Source organism: Corythoichthys intestinalis, chromosome 13 (assembly GCF_030265065.1).
Source record: "Corythoichthys intestinalis isolate RoL2023-P3 chromosome 13, ASM3026506v1, whole genome shotgun sequence".
Lineage (NCBI taxonomy): Eukaryota > Metazoa > Chordata > Actinopteri > Syngnathiformes > Syngnathidae > Corythoichthys > Corythoichthys intestinalis.
This window is the reverse complement of record NC_080407.1, coordinates 53,647,517-53,668,936: the sequence shown is the minus strand read 5'-3', so window position 1 is coordinate 53,668,936 and position 21,420 is coordinate 53,647,517. Positions and strand designations below refer to the sequence as shown.

At 41.2% G+C, this 21,420-nt stretch overlaps 4 protein-coding genes and 1 non-coding gene across 12 annotated transcripts in view; 3 read left to right on the top strand and 2 right to left on the bottom strand.

Annotated features, from left to right (window-relative positions):
- The window catches only part of LOC130928627 (solute carrier family 2, facilitated glucose transporter member 4-like), a 37,597-nt gene extending 18,697 nt beyond the window's left edge, over nucleotides 1-18,900 (bottom strand). Inside the window, exon 1 of the mRNA XM_057855346.1 lies at nucleotides 18,769-18,900. The gene's annotated coding sequence lies outside the window, so the exon portion shown is untranslated. The remainder of the gene's footprint in view (nucleotides 1-18,768) is intronic.
- On the top strand, nucleotides 1,665-15,320 carry LOC130928629 (cellular tumor antigen p53-like). The gene is made up of 8 exons (XM_057855349.1): nucleotides 1,665-1,711; nucleotides 3,157-3,273; nucleotides 4,399-4,552; nucleotides 5,065-5,138; nucleotides 5,209-5,303; nucleotides 5,367-5,445; nucleotides 7,813-7,863; nucleotides 15,022-15,320. Exons 2-6 carry the CDS (start codon nucleotides 3,163-3,165, stop codon nucleotides 5,431-5,433), a joined length of 501 nt encoding a protein of 166 aa, XP_057711332.1. The 5' UTR covers nucleotides 1,665-1,711; nucleotides 3,157-3,162; the 3' UTR covers nucleotides 5,434-5,445; nucleotides 7,813-7,863; nucleotides 15,022-15,320.
- On the top strand, nucleotides 8,400-12,155 carry c13h4orf54 (chromosome 13 C4orf54 homolog). Its single transcript, XM_057855344.1, has one exon. The coding sequence runs from the start codon at nucleotides 8,607-8,609 to the stop codon at nucleotides 12,153-12,155; it is 3,549 nt and encodes a 1,182-aa protein (XP_057711327.1). The 5' UTR covers nucleotides 8,400-8,606.
- trnas-uga (transfer RNA serine (anticodon UGA)) lies at nucleotides 17,938-18,019 on the bottom strand. The gene has a single exon. It is a non-coding gene; the product is annotated as a tRNA-Ser (tRNA).
- Nucleotides 18,234-21,420, top strand: part of zanl (zonadhesin, like) — a 48,240-nt gene continuing 45,053 nt past the window's right edge. For 4 of the 8 annotated variants that reach the window (XM_057855337.1, XM_057855338.1, XM_057855342.1 and 1 more), the window contains exon 1: nucleotides 20,697-20,765. In XM_057855337.1, coding sequence (XP_057711320.1) covers nucleotides 20,704-20,765 — 62 coding nt within the window. In that variant the 5' untranslated portion in view covers nucleotides 20,697-20,703. Of the gene's footprint in view, nucleotides 18,381-20,696; nucleotides 20,766-21,420 lie in introns of those variants that run through there. The other 4 variants (XM_057855341.1, XM_057855340.1, XM_057855343.1 and 1 more) reach the window with 4 other exon arrangements.

Below are 21,420 nucleotides of genomic sequence, written 5' to 3'. Positions count from 1 at the left end.
TTATTTTAAGAAAGTTTGTAGTGTTTACTTTGTAATCGCTGTATTCGCGGCTATTTTTAACACAAAGTTGCAATTTCTGAACGGGTGGAAAATTTGACAGAACATCGGGCAAACCAAGAGTGCAAAAGCCAAGTATAGTGCTCACCCGGTGGGGGATGTGCGACAAGGAGCATGTCAGCCATAAAATGCAAGCCACCTCCGTATCAAAATGATCCCGGTATTTGACGTAATACAAAACAAGATGTTTACTCACTTCCTCGTAAGTCCCATGGTGCCACAGTAGTAGGGCTCGTTTTGGCCAATATCCACGGTGAATGGGAACCTTTTTGAAACTCCAAAAAAGCGCACATGCACAAGATTTTTCTGTAGCTGTTTGGCTGGCGTGATGTGAAAAATAAACGTATTAATCCGCAAAATCAGCTGAATCCTTAGTTCTTGTCATAAAACAGTACGGCTGGATAGTGAAGAGGACTCTTTCTACCGTACACGTCACAGCGCCCTCTTTCTCAACTCGAGACTGTTGCCGGAAGTCACTCATTTTCATGGCGCGGGATTCAAAAATCTAAATAAATATAGCGATCGCTTCCACACACATCCAAGCGGTCCATATCATTTACGAGCATAAAATACCGCGTGTATTATGAACTAAACATGCTTTATCGTGTCACATGCACTTTAAGCTAGCGAACTTTTGCTATGCAAGTTAGCCGTTTGTTTGTTGTACTTAAAGGATCTTAAAAAAAAAAAACAATAATTGACTAACTTACGAAGCAAAAGTCAGCTAGCTTAAATGCTAAATAATGCTAATGCTAACCAGATTGTTTCTGGTGCACATCAGTACCATTCAATGAATTTTCACCAGTTCTGAGTTAGCATCTTTCATATTAAAATCATTTACCATCTCTGTCACCGTTATGGTTTGGTTAGCTAGCCACTACGCATCACTAAACAAAGTAATTTGCTACTTATGTATATTAACATTCACTTGTTAATAATCTCAACTATCCAGGAATGCAAAAAATAAACATTTGTGTTAAGACCACTCAACATTGTCTAAATAAAGAAATTAAATATAACGGGAAAAACTTCTTAGCCAGGGAATAACAAAAATAAAAGTTAGTAAGTCTAATTAACGTCTCTCTAAGCAGCTTCCTATTCAAGTTTGCAGGTTAGCAAATTCACACAGACTTTCAATAGCAAAATTAGTGGTGTGTTCCCCACCTATAATCAACATTGATGTCTTTTTACATACAGTGGCTGCTGCTGGTCGAAAAAAACTTCAAAGGAGGAAGAGGAGGCGGCATTGTTGTCAACATGTTGTATTTCTTTCAGGGCTGTGAGAGCTTTTGTTGATGGGGTAAAGTCATCAGCCAATCAAACGTGTGTTTGAGGGGGAAAAAAATGGATCCTTGTTAAAAAAGTCACAACTGTTAAAACTCAAACAAAAAGGCTCTTAAAAACTCAAGTTTATCTACTAATAACACCCAGTGAAGTATAACTGAAAACTGATATGAAAAGTAAAAAAAAAAAAAAAAGTCAGAAATGTGTTTTATGTGGTCCGCATAATTTTCCTACCAGAAAATTTCACCAATGACTTATTTACGGCCCAAAAGGTGAGTTTGTTAACACTAACTGAATGCTAATTAATAGTTAAGCTAGCAAGTAGTTAAGCTAGCAAGTAGTTGAGCAAGCAGCAGGCAGCACAACTTAAGTATGTACCTTTATATACTGTTATAACTCATATAGCTTAATTCATTCATTTTCCATGCCACTTTTCCTCATATAACTTTAATAGTAAAAGTTTTTTAAAAAAGACTTAACGAGTAAATATTGACTAAAGCTCAATGCGAATAAGTTAAAAGTTAATGTGCTAGCTTCCAGTAGATTTCCATTTTTGAGGGGGAGAAAATTCTGTCAGTTAAGCATTAGCATAGTTGAAAACGATTAGATGGTAAAATAACATTTTTTAAAGTCCTCTCTCACAAACTGTGTTATTTTAAGCTTTCAATATGGTCATTTATTATTGTTTCTTTGATTAGCACATTTGCATATTAACATGTCATCCCAACGCATCAATGAAAATAGGCCTGAGTTAGCATAGCTGCTAATTCACATCCTTTGTCCTAAGGCAGGTTATACAAACAATATACAAAGTATACTAGTAAAACTACTAAAAACTGAGATTTTAATTTTTTAAGGTGGTGTAAGTGAAGCAGTCTCTATTATAAAATGGTACTTTGTAAACTGTAGAATTATTCAGACATACAAAATAAGGAAACATATTAACCATTGTAAAACGTTAGCTTAAGTACATTGAGGCTAATGGAAAAAAACATGAACAAACCACTTTAGCCTGCTATAAAACAGTGGCAGTTTTCTCTGAAACGCAGAACTGCGGTTACCGTAATAGGTGACATTCATCATGGACGTAAAACAGACTCGATTCTTGGTTAAAAGAAAAGAAACTAGGGGTGCACGATATCCATTTTTTGAAACTGATATCGATAACTTCCTGCTCCTCAAAGCCGAAACCGATATCGATAACAGATAATAAATATATATATTTTTTAATGTATAACCCGAGGTTTTGAACACCTGGAGGTTTAAAAAAATTAATAAATAAAAAAAATAGTTGTGGATTCAACATAGATTTGCCATTGATCTCATCAGATTTTTCATAATGACATGAACAAAACAGTGCGGTTGACTTCTGCACTGCCCGACAGCCAGCCCTTCGCCACAGAAGTAAATGTATATTGCACATCCATATTTATAGTAAACATTAAAATACACATATTTCCGATGTGGAAACGTAACAGAAAGCATTCACGACTGTCAATGCTACCGCTAGACACCGCAATGTGTAAGTGATTGAACCAAACTACTGTAACAAAAAATAGATGCAGTGAATCATTCTGACCAGCAGATGGGAGCAATGGCCCGCAAATACATATTATCGGTCCTATTATAAATGTTATTGGATTTATCGGGGTGTCGTCATAATTCCTATCATCGGACCGATAATTATCGGACCAATAATTATTGTGCACCAGTAAAAGAAACCGTGTAGTTAGCGTTTATTTCACGTATATTGTCGAAGTACAATGCTACTCTTGTTAGATTTATACAACGAAAAGTAGTATTTTCTCATCTTAGCTGAAAATGGAGCCGAGCAAAATGGAGACTGCGAGCGCCGCCCCAGAAAGTCCCAGGGAGCACGGATTCCAGATCAGCTTCACAAACATTGTCACCGCCCAGTCCGTCTCATCAAATGTGAGTACATAGTAATAATTCTAGGGCTGTCAAACGATCGCGTTAATTACAGCTTAAAACTTAATTAATCGTAATTAATCGCAATTGAAACCATCTATAAAATATGCCATATTTTTCCTGTAAATTATTGTTGGAATGGAAAGATAAGACACAAGACTGATGTATACATTCAACACAAGGCCGGGCCAGCCTATACGCAGACGATGCAGCTGCTTAGGGCCCCTGACCACTAGAGGGCCCCCAATCTGGCAACCTCATTTTATACGTTGTTAATAGAGCATCGTGAATTATGTGGCACGCATTGCCGTTTATATATGCAAACATCCATTTTCTTGTCATTAGAATCTGGCAACCTGGGGACTGACGTTGAACCTGCTTCGCGATGATTGGTGCTCAAACTTGCTTGGAAAATAGATGCACGAATATGTCGAAGAGAATTTATCCTTCTGGAGCAGAGAAATAAAAAATCTAATACACAAAATATGGACGTATGGGTTGGATTGCATGTATGGGTTTCACAGCACACTGTGACGAAATGTTGGGCCAAAAATATGGACCCCTTGGCATTATTTTGCTTAGGGCCCCCAAATGGCCTGGGCCGGCCCTGATTCAACATACGGTACATAAGTACTGTATTTGTTTATTGTAACAAGAAATCAACAAGATGGCATTAACATTATTAACATTCTCTTAAAACGATCCACGGATAGAAAGACTTGTAGTTCTTAGAAGATAAATGTTAGTACAAGTTATAGAAATTTTATATTAAAACCCCTTTTAATGTTTTCGTTTGATTAAAATTTGTAAAATTTTCTATCAAAAAATAAACTAGTAGCTCGCCATTGTTGATGTCAATAATTACACCATGCTCACTCATGGTACTAACCCATAAAATCAGTTGGACCCAAGCGCCAGCAGAGGGCACCAAACACGAAAAAACAAGTAACAAGCAGACATTGCACTGTACTGTCATTTTAACGTGAGCGGGGCATGTGCGTTAATTCTGCCAAATATTTTAACGTGATTAATTTAAAAAATTAATTACCGCCCGTTAACGCGATAATTTTGACAGCCCTAAATAACTCATAAAAATAGTCCAAAAACTTGAATTTTATATCCGCTCAGATTTCCGTGAAGCTAAACGAAACGCCCTGCTGGCTGTCCGCAAACGGACCGATGAACATGATAGTGGTGAAAACGCCGCCGCCGAACACCTTCCTCCAGGCCAACCTGGTTCTCATCAAGCAGAAATTCCACCTCTGTACACCCGGAATGCCAAGTTTGTAGTTTTTTTTTCATGGCCAAATTTAAACTTTTTAAGTACTTTCAAGACCAAATTTTTCAGTGCTTCTGAAACGTTCTTCTCACCAGTTCGGGGTTCACTTCCTGTTGATTTGGAGGCATTTCGGCTTCACTTCCTGTTCATATTGGGTCACTTCCTGTTTATGTGGGGGCGGTTTCGGGGTCACTTTCCGTTGGTATTTAGTCACTTGGGTTGGAATTCAGTAGGAGTGAATGGAAGTGTTTGTGCCTTTGGAAATGAATGGGAAATTTTGGTCATTAGAAATGAATGGGTATATTTTCGGTGCTAGCTTAGCGGTGATGGTTAGTATATCAGGTCACTTCCTGTTGATTCTGAGGCATCTTGGACTTGCTGTAGATATCAGGTCACTTCCTGTTGATTTGTGGGCATTCCAGGTTCACTTCCTGCTCGTATTGGGTCACTTCCTGTTTTGTACACCGTTGTTTCAAACCTTGAAAACACGACAATAAAATCAAAGCATTTTCAAGAACCCTTAGGAACAACGGCAATGACGAACGCCCAATGTTTGCAGAATGAAATCGTCCCCTATGAACCTTTCAAGGTATACCACAAAAATTCAGTGCGACGGAACAACTTGGAACAAATGTTAAAACTGCTTCTCTGTGTCTTAGGAGGGTTCCGAGACGACTAACTTCATGTTCAGCTTCACGTGCGAAATCCGCTCCAGGGGGGAACTGATTTTGTTAGTGACTCTGGAGAACTCTGGGTACGTTTCAACTAACTTTGGACCCTTCGTCCAATCAAGCCTTAATTCTCGCTGTTTTTGCAGAGGGGAGCTTTTTGGCCGTATTTCTCTTACGGTGCGCCCTGAACTGGATACAGAAGAGGTGGACTGAAAGCATAGGACAGTAAGTATTCAAAATGACGGGAAAATGTCTAGTGAAGATTCAACCAGTAATTGTGCAAGTTCTACCACTTCAAAATATTAGAGAGAACTGTAATTGTCAACATGGGTAAACCTCAACCATGAGAAACAATGTGGGAAAAAAAAAACTGAAAATCACATTGTTTGATTTTTAAAGAATTTATTTGCAAATCATGGTGGAAAAAAAATATTTGGTCAATACCAAAAGTTCATCTCAATACTTTGTCATGTACCCTTTGTTGGCAATAACTGAGGCCAAACGTTTTCTGTAACTCTTCACAAGCTTTTCACACACTTGCTGGTATTTTGGCCCATTCCTCCATGCAGATCTCCTCTAGAGCAGTGATGTTTTGGGGCTGTCGTTGGGCAACGCGGACTTTCAACTCCATCCACAGATTTTCTATGGGCTTGAGATCTGGAGACTGGCAAGGCCACTCCAGGACCTTGAAATGCTTCTTACGAATCTTTGTTGCCCTGGCTGTGTGTTTGGGATCATTGTCATGCTGAAAGACCCAGACACGTCTCATCTTCAATGCCCTTGCTGATGGAAGGAGATTTTCACTCAAAATCTCTCGATACATGGCCCTATTCGTTCTTTCCTCTACACAGATCAGTCGTCCTGGTCCCTTTGTGGAAAAACAGCCCCAAAGCATGATGTTTCCACCCCCATGTTTCACAGTGGGTATGGTGTTCTTCGGATGCAATTCAGTATTCTTTCTCCTCCAAACACGAGAACCTGTGTTCATACCAAAAAGTTCTATTTTGGATTCATCTGACCATAACACATTCTCCCAGTCCTCTTTTGGATCATCCAAATGCTCTCTAGCGAACCGCGGATGGGCCTGGACGTGTACTGGCTTCAGCAGGGGGACAGGTCTGGCAGTGCAGGATTTGAGTCCCTAGAGGCGCATTGTGTTACTGATAGTAGCCTTTGTTACTGTGGTCCCAGCTCTCTGTAGGTCATTCACTAGGTCCCCTCGTGTGGTTCTGGGATTTTTGCTCACCGTTCTTGTTATCATTTTGACGCCACGGGGTGAGATCTTGCATGGAACCCCAGATTGAGGCAGATTATCAGTGGTCTTTTATGTCTTCCATTTTCTAATAATTGTTCCCACAGTTGATTTCTTTACACCAGGGGTGTCCAAACTTTTTGCAAAGGGGGCCAGATTTGGTGTGGTAAAAATGTGGGGGGCCAACCTTGGCTGACGTCCTTTTCGTAGAACAATATATTTAAGCAAATTTTAACAAACCATTCTGTGTGTCACATTTGCTTTGATATTTTTTTAAATGAATAATTTCAACAATCTCGCAACTAGCCTTTGTGCCGTTCTCTTTCGACTCTCGGGCTCTTGCGAAATTCTGCTGCTGTGAAATTAAACTAGCTTCAAGTTGCTTCAATTTCTCGCTGCTTATGTTCCCTGAAATCTTGTCATACATTACTGTGTCTTGTTTGGTAATATCGCCTCAAATTGAAGTCTTTCAAAAAAGCAACTGTCTCTGCAAATGAGGCAGACACGGTTGTTGCGTATGTTAGTGAAGAAATAGTCCAATTTCCACCTGTCGTTGAAGCGTCGGTCATCGCAGTCAACTTTTTTTTCTTGATTCTCGCCATTTTAGAAAATTGGAAGTAGCGGGTCACACTGGGTAATGTTGCTTACAGTGCTGCTGCCTTTTAGTGGGTAAATGAGGAGCAGCATTTAGTGTGTAAGCTACTTCAAATGCTGGTAGCAGTATGGCTGACCAATTTATGAAGTGGCTAGACGTTATTGATTTTATTACAGAGGCTGGGGGCCGGATGAAATTTGATCACGGGCCGCACTTTGGACATGTCTGCTTTACACCAATCGTTTTACCTATTGCAGATTCAGTCTTCCCAGCCTGGTGCAGGTCTACAATTTTGTCTCTGGTGTCCTTCGACAGCTCTTTGGTCTTGGCCATAGTGGAGTTTGGAGTGTGACTGACTGAGGTTGTGGACAGGTGTCTTTTATACCGATAATGAGTTAAAACAGGTGCCATTAATACAGGTAACGAGTCGTTAAACCTCGTTAGAAGAAGTCAGACCTCTTTGACAGCCATAAATCTTGCTTGTTTGTAGGTAACCAAATACTTATTTTCCACGCTAATTTGGAAATAAATTCTTTAAAAATCAAACAATGTGATTTTCTTTTTTTCCCCCACATTCTGTCTCTTATGGTTGAGGTTTACCCATGTTGACAATTACAGCCCTCTCTATTCTTTTCAAGTAGGAGAAATTGCACAATTGGTGGTTGACTAAATACTTATTTGCCCCACTGTATCACCATTCCGATATTTTGTCACACCCCTTGTTAACATCCCTCAAAATTCGTAGGCATACTTAATGACTGGGAGGACTCAGGGCGCCGTTGAAGTTGTTGCAAAGGTGAGTTTTCAACTTTTTAAAGACATTTATGCTAGGTGATAAATCAACTCGCTTACTTTTTTCACTAAACCTTTTTAAATTTTAGTTATTAATCAGCAAATCCTCATGACACGGTCTATAACACGGTATCGAGGAGTAATAGTATCTTAAAACCTGGCTGGAATAGTGTGCTAAATATACAGCCTGTGCTTGCAGCGGAAACTCCCGTCCTAGAATCCAAATGGTAACGTCCCCGTTGTATAATATTACGTCTGGTGTCATAAAAACATCAGGGCAATTAAACATGTTTTGTTTTGTTACTTCATCGTCACAATTGGAAGTGTTATTTTCCAATTTTAGACCACTTTATTTCAACTCAGAGGACTGGCTGTAAATGCTAATTCTTTAGTTGATTTGATTGGACACCTAGCGCCGTCAATGGCAGCTAGTACATGCTATATAAAGGGTTAAAGTTTGCTCTCTTGTCAAGGTAACAATGTTACGTCACTCATGCCAGTGTTAAAACAGTATTTAGTACAATTTTGCCTGGAGTGCGTGAGAACAACATGAACGGATGAGTTCATTTTGAAGAAGCCCTCTGATTGGTTCACATCTAAGAGTATCAAGTGGCCGAGACAGGAGTTAATAATGTCTCGCCCCCTTTTTTATACTCTTCCATGTCAGCTGGAATGGGGCAGGGGGGTGTTTAGCGCGCCACAGCGTCTCTAGCAGCAGCACCCCGGGGTGCGCTCACTCGCAAAGCGATGAAGACTGAGCATAGCCAGGCTGCCACGCCGCAGCCTCCGGCGCTCCGAGAGGTGACGGATCTCCTCCAAATCGTAGCGTCGGACGGCAGATCCGATTTGAGTCCCGAGCCGGAGGACACTAGTGGACAAATGTCCGATTTAGGGATCGAAACGGACTCGGAAGAGTGCGAGGACGACGACGTGACGGTTCTGACCGAGGACGAGTCCCATTACATAACCACGCACGCCATTCGGCTCTCGGAGCTGTCCGACGGTCATGATTCCGACCCGGGCGCGGGATCCTCTTCCTCGTCCACGTGGGACGCGGAGGACGGACACCAGGTGTTCTCCTTTGTGGATTACGCCTCGCTGGACCGCGACGGAGTGCTGATGATGAAGAGAGGGAGGGACGCGGCGGTCAGCAGTCTGCGCGAAAGCGATCCGTCGCTGCAGTTTGGCGCTCGTGGCGAGGGTGGCGGACAGGTCCACCTGTCAATCAAAACGACTTCCCGGGCTATAAATGAACCCCGGCGAGAAAATACTGTTTATCATGCCAAAGACGCCAGAGATATAAGCCCCTTGGCCGCGGCGGGAGCGGACGGTAACATCGACGGGGCGAACAGTGTCGTTCCCGCAGCAGGCGGCAAATTGCTAGCGAAGGAAAACGCGGAGTATTCCAGTTGCGCTTCCAGCGAACTAGACGACGCCGACAAGGAAGTGCGTAACTTGACAGCCAGAGCCTTCAAGAGCTTGGCTTATCCTTACTTGGACGCCATCAACTTCAGCAACTCCAGTGAGTCTTCCGCGTCAGAGCAAATCAACAGGTGGTCCACGTTTGTCGACCTGAAGTACTCCAACGTGAGCCAGAGTCTTCTTTCCCAGCCGACAGCTGAGGAGGAAAGGGGGGGGAATACCAACGTTTTTGCCCAGCAGCTGACTGGGGATGGAGCTCCTGCCGGTGCTTCTTCTACAAAGAAAATAGAACTGATGGGAAAGTTTGCTCAAGGGCACAGCGGGGTGATACGGCTTACGGAGACTCTGAATTTTTGTTGCAACGTCAAATCAGGAATGTCAGCGGGCGAAAGACGCGCCAGTGTTGCTCCAAACCCCACGGGAGCAGGATCACGTTCCACGGATGAGGTTACCGCTCACAGTTTGCAAGGCGGCAGTGGGAGAGCTGTCACTTCTGTGTCTAAAAGCATGGAGGGCGCCCACAAGAAAGCCATCTTCGCTTCCAGCGTGATTCAAAATGTGCTATCCAAAAAGATGCAGTTTGAGCAGGAGCGCCGAATGGAAAGGGGGGAGGTGCGGGAGCCCCGGCGCAAGGGCAGAGATCTGCAAAGACAGGGCTCCAGGCTCTCCGAGAGTAACTCCGACGACTCGGTCGACGTGACGGATTGCGGCTCCAGACCGGACTCTCTACCGCAAGACGGTCCGGAGGGGCCGGATAAAGCGACGGATGCTAAAAGGGGCTCGGTAGAAGCGTCCAAAGGGGCTTTGCTTCACAGCCAAAATAGCGCCTTCAGATGCTGGAGGAATGAGGAGGTAGAGTTTCCCAAGGATCATAAAAAACATAAAACCCCAGAAGAGACGCCACCTCTAGAGGCAATGCCGGAACAGTACTCGGCCAGCTGTGGCAAACTGACTAAAATGTCACATTTGTTTGTGCCAAACATCAAACGCGTGGCCAGCAACGGGGATGAGGAGAAGGAGCTCCAGGTCAGATCTGACCACACCTTGTACATAGCAACAGATCCGGGGACTGTTGCCGTGTCAAGATCTCCAGAAATTAAAATTAATCTCCAAAGCTGTAACGCAGTCAGAACCGATGACTCCAAATGCCAAGGGGTCCTGGCAGCAGCTTTGAAGGGTGAGTCCTCAGATAAAGTGCCTCATTTTATGGTCCGAGACATTCGAGAGGGTAAAGGAAAGCTCCAGACCCCTATACACCAAGTTAGGGATGTGCGCAAATTAGTTAAAAGTTCCTATCATTTTGTTTCTTTGGATCATAAATCCGACCTTTCCACCGCCGACAACCACCAAGAATCTCGACATCCTTCATCCGTTTCCCCCATTGTGATAAAATGCCAGTCAGTGAACACAAACAGCAGCAAATGTGACTTGTCTACCGATAGATCATCTCCAGAGGGCGCCAAAAGTTCACTCGTGCAAAGAACGGCGCGGAAAGCGCCCCAGGGGATCTTCGACGATCTCCCGGAGGAGATGAGTTTAAGAATTGAGAGCAAACTAGCTTCAAAGACTGAAAAAATCGCCGAGGTTACAGATAAGCAACCTGCGTCCAACCGGTCGGCTTTTGAAAAGCTTCAGGCAGCGGTGAAAACCATGGAGCAGCTTTATGTTTTTGACAAAAATGAATGGAAAAGGAAAAACCAGCCACAACCGCTGATGGACAGCCACGTGCTTTCACTGATTGCAAGTGAGGAGAACTGTGAGGAGGAAGAACTACGAGGGTCCATTGTGGAGAAAACCAGGGATTCCTACCCCGGTTTGAACAAGACGCCACCGCTACGGAATGCAGGTGACGCCGAAGACCGCCTCAAATCCAGATTGCCCGCAGTTCCTTCTAAAAATCTGGTCAGTTCCAGCCTGAAGGCGTCCCCAGGAGTCACCGTAGGGGCATCCGCCAAACCCCAGCAGCCAAACACCGCTGCTCCGACACCTTACAGCACCAAAGCATTTGCCCCTAAATCACCTAAATTACCCTTGTCCTTAAAAGTCTACCCATCAAGTGTCGAGTCGAAAGAAATTCTGGCCACGGACCAGAACACTGATCCTGAGAACTACCTAACCATTCCGGTTAAGTCTCAAGCAAGCAGTAAAGAGGGCTCATCTGTGTTCTCCGGCCCGTCCCGCCCGACTAGTCTTCCCTTGCACATCCCTGCGCCAGGCATTAAGGGACATGAAGAGCAGTCCCAGAGGAGCTCCAACATTACTACTCAGTCACCAGATGTTCCCCCGGCGACCATTTATCACTCCGTGCCTTTGGCGATGTCAGCAAATCAGCCTCAGGTGTTCTGCATCTCTCCCGCGATCACCCCAGCCCCCGTGATGGAGCCGTTCCCAGCCACGCAGCGGAAGATGCTCCTGGATCCCACCAGCGGAAGCTACTACCTCGTCGACACCCCGGTTCAACCCTCCACACGGCGCCTTTTCGACCCGGAAACTGGGCTCTACGTTGAAGTACCCGTGCCTCAACCTCCCGTGACCCCCGTTCCTATGCCAATTACCCCTCTGGCCCTGGGTTCCGCCGCGTACGGACACACCTACATGATCTACCCCGGTTTCATGACGTCGCCCCCTGTTATTTCCACCCGGGCGCTGGTGCAGCCGCAGGTGCTGGACAAAGCAGCGCCCCAGCAGTCCGAGGGTATGTACATGGAGACACCCTTCAACATGACCCCCGGAAAGGTGGTTTCAGTGACCCCCGCCCGGCCGCAGCAGGGCATGCCGCCGGTCATCAGCATCTCGTCACAGCAGGGGCCTCGGATCGTCGCTCCGCCCTCGTTCGACGGAACCACCATGAGCTTTGTTGTTGAGCACAGGTGAAGAGGTGAGTCTTCAGCTAATTGGATTAGCAAAGTAGCATCGGAGTCGTGAACAGCTGAGAACAAACTCGGACTATCTAGGACGCCTTCAGCTGCTGCTGAATGTCAAGAAGCCACAAGGCGGGTAGCTGCGGGGTCAGCGAGCTTTTTATAGGAGAAGGCGAGAGTGACAAGTCAAATTCTCCGGGCTTCCGATCAACACCCATTACATAAACACTTTGCGCTATGTTGTTGCTGCCCTTTCTCTCTTTTGTACGTCATATTACCTAGCTGTAACATTAGCATGTAAGTAGCCACATAGCTAACGTATTAGCAAAACACTACATAAATGTCATTTTTAAATGTTTCATTTGGAATCTGCTAACCACTTTGCTAGCTGGACTTTGTAGCACACATGCTACAACTTGGCTAGCTAGACTGTTGACTATCTGTTGAATAAAGTTTGTGATGCTTTCATTTTCAAAGTGGTGCGTGTGTGCCATTGACGGGGATAGACGCCCATTCCGCTTATCACGAAGACAACACCTGTGTTGCTGATAGAGCCTCCTCACAATGAGTTTATCAGGTGTAGACGTCCAATCGATTTGACGTCGCACATCAAATGGACTGGACGTCAAACACCGTCAATGGCAGCCAGTGAGTTTATATACCGTAATTTTCGGACTATAAGCCGCTACTTAATCGCTATCTCCATTTATGTCCAGCTTGGATCTTTTACATCCATTCAAAAGTGAGATAATTTGTCGGATAACACTTAATGACATCTGTTATAAGAATTAATTAATGCTCATAACAGTGTTACGTCATAGTTATGATTGTCTAATGATCGTCTTAAGAACCTATTGTCAAATAAAGTGTTACCAAATAACCATATCTACAGATTTATGAAACAACTGGAACAGTAACTGAAGAAATAATTAGCACAGAACATGAATTTTGATTGTTATTTGCATCTGTAAAGCTGCAATGCATGCTAGGAGGCATGTTGGATGACAACAGTATTGACAGCAGGTGGCAGCAGAGGTTGTGAGCAGTGAGGGCCAAATGAAGCTTCTTGAAGCAATGAAACTTTGCAGCCAATTGGTTCAAAGCTTCATGGTGGTTCATTTGGCCTTATGACAGTCTTATGATGCCATTGTCAAATAGAGTGTGATAAAATAACATAAGTAGCAATTAATGAAACAATTGGAACAGTAACTGAAGAAATCATTAGCACAGAACATGAATTTTGATTATTTACATCTGTAAAGCTGCAATGCATGTTAAGAGGCATGTTGGATGACAATACTGTTGACAGCAGGTGGCAGCAGAGGTTGACTGTCTCCCCCCAAATTTTGCCACTGATGGCAAAAGGAAGATTCTTGAAGCAATGAATGGTGGTTCATGGTGGTTCATTTGGTCTTATGACAGTCTTATGATGCCACTGTCAAATAGTGTTACCAGATAACATAACTAGCAATTAATGAAACAATTGGAACAGTAACTGAAGAAATAATTAGCACAGAACATGAATTTTGGTTGTTATTTACATCTGTAAAGCTGCAATGAAGCTTTGCGGCCAATTGGTTCATTGGTTCAAGAAGCTTCATTTGTACATCACTGCTCCCTTAGGGGAGATGGTCAACCTCTGCTGCAACTTGCTGTCATCACTGTTGTCATCCAACATGCCTCTTAACATGCAAATGAAGCTTTTTGAAGCAATGAACCAATTGGTCGCAAAGCTTCATTGCTTCAAGAAGCTTCATTTGAACATCACTGCTCCCTTGGGGGAGATAGTCAACCTCTGCTGCCACCTGCTGTCATCACTGTTGTCATCCAACATGCCTCTTAACATGCATTGCATCTTTACAGATGTAAATATCAATCAAAATTCATGTTCTGTGCGAATTATTTCTTCAGTTACTGTTCCAATTGTTTCATTAATTGCTAGTTATGTTATTTGGTAACACTTTATTTGACAGTGGCATCATAAGACTGTCATAAGGCCAAATGAACCACCATGAAGCTTTAAACTAATTAGCTGCAAAGCTTCATTGCTTCGAGAAGCTTCATTTGGCCATCACTGCGCCCTTGGGGGAGACAGTCAACCTCTGCTGCCACCTGCTGTCAACACCGTTGTCGTCCAACATGCCTCCGAACATGCATTGCAGCGCTACAGTTGTAAATACCAATCATAATTCATGTTCCGTGCTAATTATTTCTTCAGTTACTGTTCCAGTTGTTTCATTAATTGCTATTTATGTTATTTGGTAACACTTTATTTGACAGTGGCGTCATAAGACTGTCATAAGACCAAATGAACCACCATGAAACTTTGAAACAATTGGCTGCAATGAACCTATTGGCCGCAATGCTTCACTGCTTCAAGAAGCTTCATTTGTACATCACTGCTCCCTTGGGGGAGATAGTCAACCTTTGCTGCCACCTGCTGTCAACACTGTTGTCATTTAACATGCCTCTTAACATGCATTGCAGCTTACCAGATGTAAATAACAATGGTTCAAAGCTTCATGGTGGTTCATTTGGTCTTATGACATTCGTATGATGCTGCTATAAAAAAAAAAAAACTGTTACTAGTTAATATCTTTTGGTGTAAATATCCCATAATACAGCTAGGACAGCTGCGGCTTATAGTCCAATGGGGCTTATCTATGAACAAATGCCAATTTGGTGCCAAATTTGGTGGGTGGCGGCTGATAATCAGGTGTGCCTTATAGTGCAAAGATTACGGTACTATACTAGTACATAAATCTGGGCTGGCAGCAAGTACTTTTGTCGGTAAGTATATTTAGTAAAAGTTAGTTGGTCGGTGACCTAAATTCCTCTGTTTACGAGAGCTTGACTTGTTTTTCCCTTTGTTTTCCCAGCATGTGTAAGGAGTTTCATCCCCACACACACAAAAAAAAAGTTGGTGAATAAGTTACAACAGTTGAAATGTTTCTCTCCTGAACAAGTATGAAATATTTTTGAAATCAAATTTAAAATATATATGAATTACTATCTTAAAAAGGTCATGTTTATATTGTCATGTTCAGATGTTTTATATGCTGGTGTTTATAGGATGAAGCTGCAGAAGGGCTCAGGGTTTTATTTATTTATGCTGCTTCATATTAGTTTTCTATAGAATTGTTAAGATGGGAAGAGAAGAGAGGAAGTTGCAATTTTAATGAAAGTGTTGCTAATGATTCATTTCTGGTTTGATATATTTTTCATATTTGCATGAAAGCTATTGGAAGTTACCTTGATATCTGTTTGACTATTTCAATAAAACTCTGCTTCGACACTAGCCTCTTCTGATTTAACTTTCAATATTGTTTCACGCGAATTTATAGGAAGATTTTTGTAGATTTTGCAAGCAAGAAAACAGACATGTCTTTGAATGGACCTCAGTGAAGTTGGCCCCCCTCAGATGCAAATTTACAGAAAAATGTCAATCGTTTATGCTAGGTTTGTGCTCGTTTGTGCTGCTATTGTTTTTAAGATACAAGTTGTTACCGGGTTAGAACGTACTCAACGTGTTCTGTACTCACTGAACGTTATGTTGTTCAGTGTTACAGACAACAAACAAAGCTTTTTGAAGCGTTTTACTTCCTTCACTTTTGACAATTTGTAAAGCTGTACCACACATACGTACACTTACAGTGGGGCAAATATTTAGTCAACCACTAATTACACTAACTACAGTACAACATATCGCAACAAAGAAGCCGCTTGCACAATAAAGACACCAACAAAAACATCATTTTACATGTTTTAAAATACAATGTTTAAAAAGTTTCTGTAACGTACTGCTAGTCATATAGCGAAGAGCTACACTGTTTTGTCAACATTAATTTGAGCTAATTTAGTTTTGAAAGAAAAAGAAAAATCGGCTCCAATCAAAATGCTAACAATGCTAAAAGCTTGGCCTAATGTATCATAAAAAGACCATCCAATACAGCGTATAACAACAAAGAAGCCTTACACAATAAAGGCAGCAAAGAAAACGTGTTTTAAAATTGAATAACGTATGAAAAAAAAGTTTCAGTAACGTCAAGCTAGTCATAACCCTGTATAATGAAGAGCCAAGCTGTTTTGCCAGCGTTGATTCAAGCTAATTTAGTTCAATCTGCCTTAATTAAAATGCTAACAATGCTAACAGGCTGGCCTAAAGCATCATAACGGATCCTCCTATACAACGTATAGCAACAAAGAAGCCTTACACAATTACGACTAAGAAGCCTTACACAATTACGACTACAAAGAAAAGATGTTATAAAACAGAAAAACGATTGAAAAAAGTTTCTGTAATGTCATGTTAGCCATAACACTATAATGAAGAGCTACACTGTTTTGTCTGCGTTGATTTGAGCTAATTTAGTTTTGAAAGAAAAAAAATTTGCCTTAATTAAAATGCTAACTATGCTAACACGCTGGCCTAAAGTATCATAAAAAGACCGTCCAATGCAGCATATAGCAAAAAAGAAGCCTTACACAATAAAGAAAACATGTTTTAAAACACAAAAATGTTTGAAATAAAAAGTTTCAGTAACGTGATGCTAGTCATAACCCTGTATAATGAAGAGCCACGCTTTTTTTTGCCAGCGTTGAGTCAAGCTAATTTAGTTTTGAAGAATAAAAATCAATCTGCATTAATTAAAATGCTAACAATGCTAACAGACTGGCCTAAAGCCTCCTAAAGCCTCATAAAGGAACGTCCTATACAAAGTATAACGACAAAGAAGCCTTACACAATTAAGACAACAAAGAAAACATGTTTTAAAATAGAAAACGTTTAAAAAAAAAAAAAAAAAGTTTCTGTAACTTCATGTTAGTCATAACACTAAAATGAAGAGCTACACTGTTTTGTCTGCGTTAATTTGAACTAATTTAGTTTTGAAAGATAAAAGAAAATCAGCCTTCATCAAAATGCTAACAATGCTAACATGCTGGCCTAAAACATACCTGCCAACCCAAGGCGTCAGTAACTCAGTTACCTAAATGTAAGACTAATTAGTTACTTGGCAAAGTAACTGGTGTTACCTTTCATGTTTTATTTTTTCATTTAAACAAAACAAAACATAGTATAACCTTTGCTATGTCATGACAAGTGCTATGTCATGACAATGACAAGTCATTTAATGTTGTGAATCAACTGTTAAAGTTGTTAAAATTGCTCCCGTTTTTGCATTAGTTTCCTTCTGTCTACTTTCCACATGTGAAAGTTTTAAAACTGTTTCATCATTTAAAGATTTAGGAGTATTTTAGATTAAAGGTTACTTAGGTTCGCTAGGAAAGTTCACTACAACAGTGCCTTTCTAAGACATCTTCTGCTTTAAGATGGCTGCTGTTTACCAACGCCGGCAAATGTATCATTTCGCATCTAGTCCATATACATATGATACCTAGCGTAGCATTATGTGGGCGTAGTTTGTAGGCTGTCGGCTACAAAAAGGTATTATTGGAGCCACCTAGCTTAGCATTGAGTTTGCAACGGTATCACAACTCCCCCTTTTCCACTCCCACTCTTCTTTCTCCGTGTCTCTGACCAACAAAGTAACGCACATTGTCTCGTTGCCGAAACGGGGACAAAATTCGAACTTAACTTCCACACTTCTCCATTTATTTATTTTCTCAACTCCTTTTTCCTCGCAACCCAAGCACAGTCACATACCGACGCCCACTGGCGACATGGTGGAATTGCAGATCAATAATATAATACAGGAATTCCAATACACATCGGTTAATATCGGTTAATTAGAGATAATTTAGTTAGCTTTTAAGAAAAGAAAAACAAATCAAAACGCTGCGAGCAGGGTTCGAACCTGCGCGGGAAGATCCCATTGGATTTCAAGTCCAACGCCTTAACCACTCGGCCATCGCAGCTGAGCACACATAGTTTTGTGTCTCATTTAAAAATTGAAACCCACAATGTTCTCTCCGGGACGTATAAAAGCTATAAAAATGGTGTTTCATTCAGTATTTTGTCGAATGAGCGCAGATCAACGACATTTGCGTTTAGCATAGCAGCTCCGAACTCCGCCTCAAGAGCTCCGAACGCCGCCTAAAACCACTCCCATTTTATTCCACCAGATGGCAGCATACATCCACGGTCAAACGACGGATGTACGTTGGTTTAATGTGTACTTCTGTCACTGAGTTTAAAAAGCGAGGCGTGTTTGAACGATTTGGAAACGTTTGCGTCCAACAAACAACAAAGAATGACGCTCATAATTCACAGTGTACGGTAAGAACGTCAATTTTATTTTTTTGTTTATGTAAATTCGCTGTGAAGTTTATGTGGTAAATTAGCAAACCTGATTCATACTGCGCATGCGCAACAAGCGCAGCGTTTTTACTGTTGTTTACGTTGGACAAAGGCACTTAAATTGTTCCTTTAATAATTACTCTTTATCACTCCTTGGGTGACGCGTTTGTTTGTTTGAACTCTTTCTGTGCCATTGACGATGTAAACCTCCAGTAATGTAACTCTTTGTGAATTTCAATTAAGTTCGTCACTCCTAAATGAACACAAAGTGAGTGAGTGAGCAATGCCCCAAATGCAAAATGAAATGACCGAGACAGCCCCCAATTTAAACCTGTTAAACCACAGTCACCAAGCCACCCAGACTTACGCCTTTTGCCTCGCTTGCAGGTGAAGATGAAATTCCAACACGACGGACTTTTCACTTTGGCCAAAAACGGTGTTTTTTTTCGCACACACGAGAGCCAAGTGCAGAAAAGACAAATTGCAAGAACCTTTCTCCGCTGACTTTGAACACATACTATGCAACAGCGCACCTTGTGGCGAAAGCATGAACTCATTCCCACACTCAAAAGTACAGTTTGCCCCAAAACGGAGAGACAGCGAGAACCTAAAGTTGTATTTGCTATGTGGCATTTTTTTTGCTATGTGGCAAAATGTGGCTTTTTTTTTTTTTGCCATGTGACATTTCATGTTTACCATGTGGAAAAATGGATTTTGCCGTGTAGCATTTTTTTTGCCATGTGGCTTTTTTTGCCATGTGGCAAAATTGATTTTGCCAGGTGGCATTTTTTGCAATGTGGTAATGACTGTAATGGTAAGTGCATGCTTAGTCAAATATCACAGCCACACGTTTTTCTGACATGGCAAAATCCATTCTGCTACATGGCAAAAAAAAAAAAAAAATGGCCACATGACAAAATCCATTTTGCTACATGGCAAAAAAATGCCACATGGCAAAATCCATTTTGCTACATGGATTTTGAAATGTGGCATTTTTTTTTGCTATGTGATAAAATGTGCCTTTTTTTTTTTTTTTTTTTTTTTTTTGCCATGTGACATTTAATTTTTGCCATGTGGAAAAATGGATTTTGCCATGTAGCATTTTTCTTGCCATGTGGCTTTTTTGCCATGTGGCAAAATTGATTTTTCCATGTGGCATTTTTTTTGCAATGTGGTAATGGCTGTAATGGTAAGTGTATGCTTAGTCACAAATCACAGCCACACATGTTTTTCTGACATGGCAAAATCCGTTTTGCTACATGGCAAAAAAAATGCCACATGGCAAAATCCATTTTGCTACATGGCAAAAAAATGCCACATTTCAAAATCCATTTTGCCACATGGCAAAAAAAAGTTTGCCACATGGCATTTTTTTTTTTTTTGCCACATGGCAAAAAAAACGCCACATGCCAAAATCCATTTTGCCACATGGCAAAAAAATGCCACATGGCAAAAAAAATGCCTCATGCCAAAATCCATTTTGCCACATGGCAAAAAAATGCCACATGCCAAAATCCATTTTGCCACATGCCAAAAAAATGCCACATGGCAAATCGATTTTGCCACATGGCAAAAAAAAATGCCACATGCCAAAATCCATTTTGCCACATGGCAAAAAAATGCAACATGGCAAATCAACATGGCAAATTGATTTTTCCACATGGCAAAAAAAAAAAGACAATTTGCCACACGGCAAAATCTATTTTGCCACATGGCAAAAAAATGCCACATGGCAAAAAAATAAAACATGGTCAAATCCATTTTGCCACATTGCGAAAAAAAAAAAAAAAAAATGAATGGGTTCGATAACGATGCGCTGAAAGGGCTCTCGATCTTACTCTCTGCAGCATGATCATATTTAAGTTAATAATGATAGTTTATATGATTATTGATTTAAACTAATATTATAGCAGTCTCACAGTGAATATGCCAGCATTTTATTGTTTTATTTGAATAAAACAACACTAAATTATCAAGCCCCCTAAAATAGGCCTAACGACGCCAATGACGCTGAGTTACTTTTAACCAATTCTGAGGCATATTTCCTGGAAAAATCTTCCATTTTCAATTGTGCAATGTATTATCCCCATAATAAAAAAAAACTGGAGATTTTCTGTATTTCGAGAGCACCCGCACCCTTTGTGTGAAGTATCGGACCACACCTACAAACAAAGAACGCACCCTGTCCATATCACCGGTGTTACTTATTGACACATTTTGCAACATTACCGTGCGCACTTATATATTTGACAAGTCCCTCACTGCGTCCACACTGTGTCCTCTGCTAACGGGACGGTTAGCGATGGATGCAATCCGATTTCTCATTTTGCTTTTATGGATGTGTCAAGTGACAAAGCAGCAGGGGTGAGTGTTAAAAATAACAGTTTTTTGGTTTCATTTTGCAATTCATTTTTCAAATATTTTTGCTATTTGAGATTAGTAAGACTTCCTAAATTTCAAAATATAAGACATAACGATATTGAGGTATTAATTGGTTGACACACAAAATTTAGCTTCAACAATGAGTGGTTCTCCTAAAAATCAAAAAGCTAGCAAAAATCTACTTTTTATAGTCATAGGTTAATGTCAGAACGGACATGCCACTGTATCATCTGTTCGTCTACGCTTTGAATTATCACGGTAATGGCAAAATGAGTCAATATTGTTATCAAATTCATAGCAGAGACATATACTTTAGTTCAGGGGTCCCCAGACTACGGCCCGCGGGCTAGATATGGCCCACCTCCACATTTGGTCCGGCCACTTGAACAAAACAAAATTATTTTATTTTTTTATTTTTTTCCTCAATAGGTTTATGTATTTCCTGTTTTTTTTGGGGGGGGGGGGTTATTTGGTTATTATCAATTTAATTAATAGTGTTATTATTATTTATTATATTATATTGTTAATAGTGTTATTATTCTTTCATTATATTATATTATATTATAATTTATTATTAGGGCTGTCAAACGATTAAAAACTTTAATTGAGTTTATCACAGCATAAAAATGAATTAACC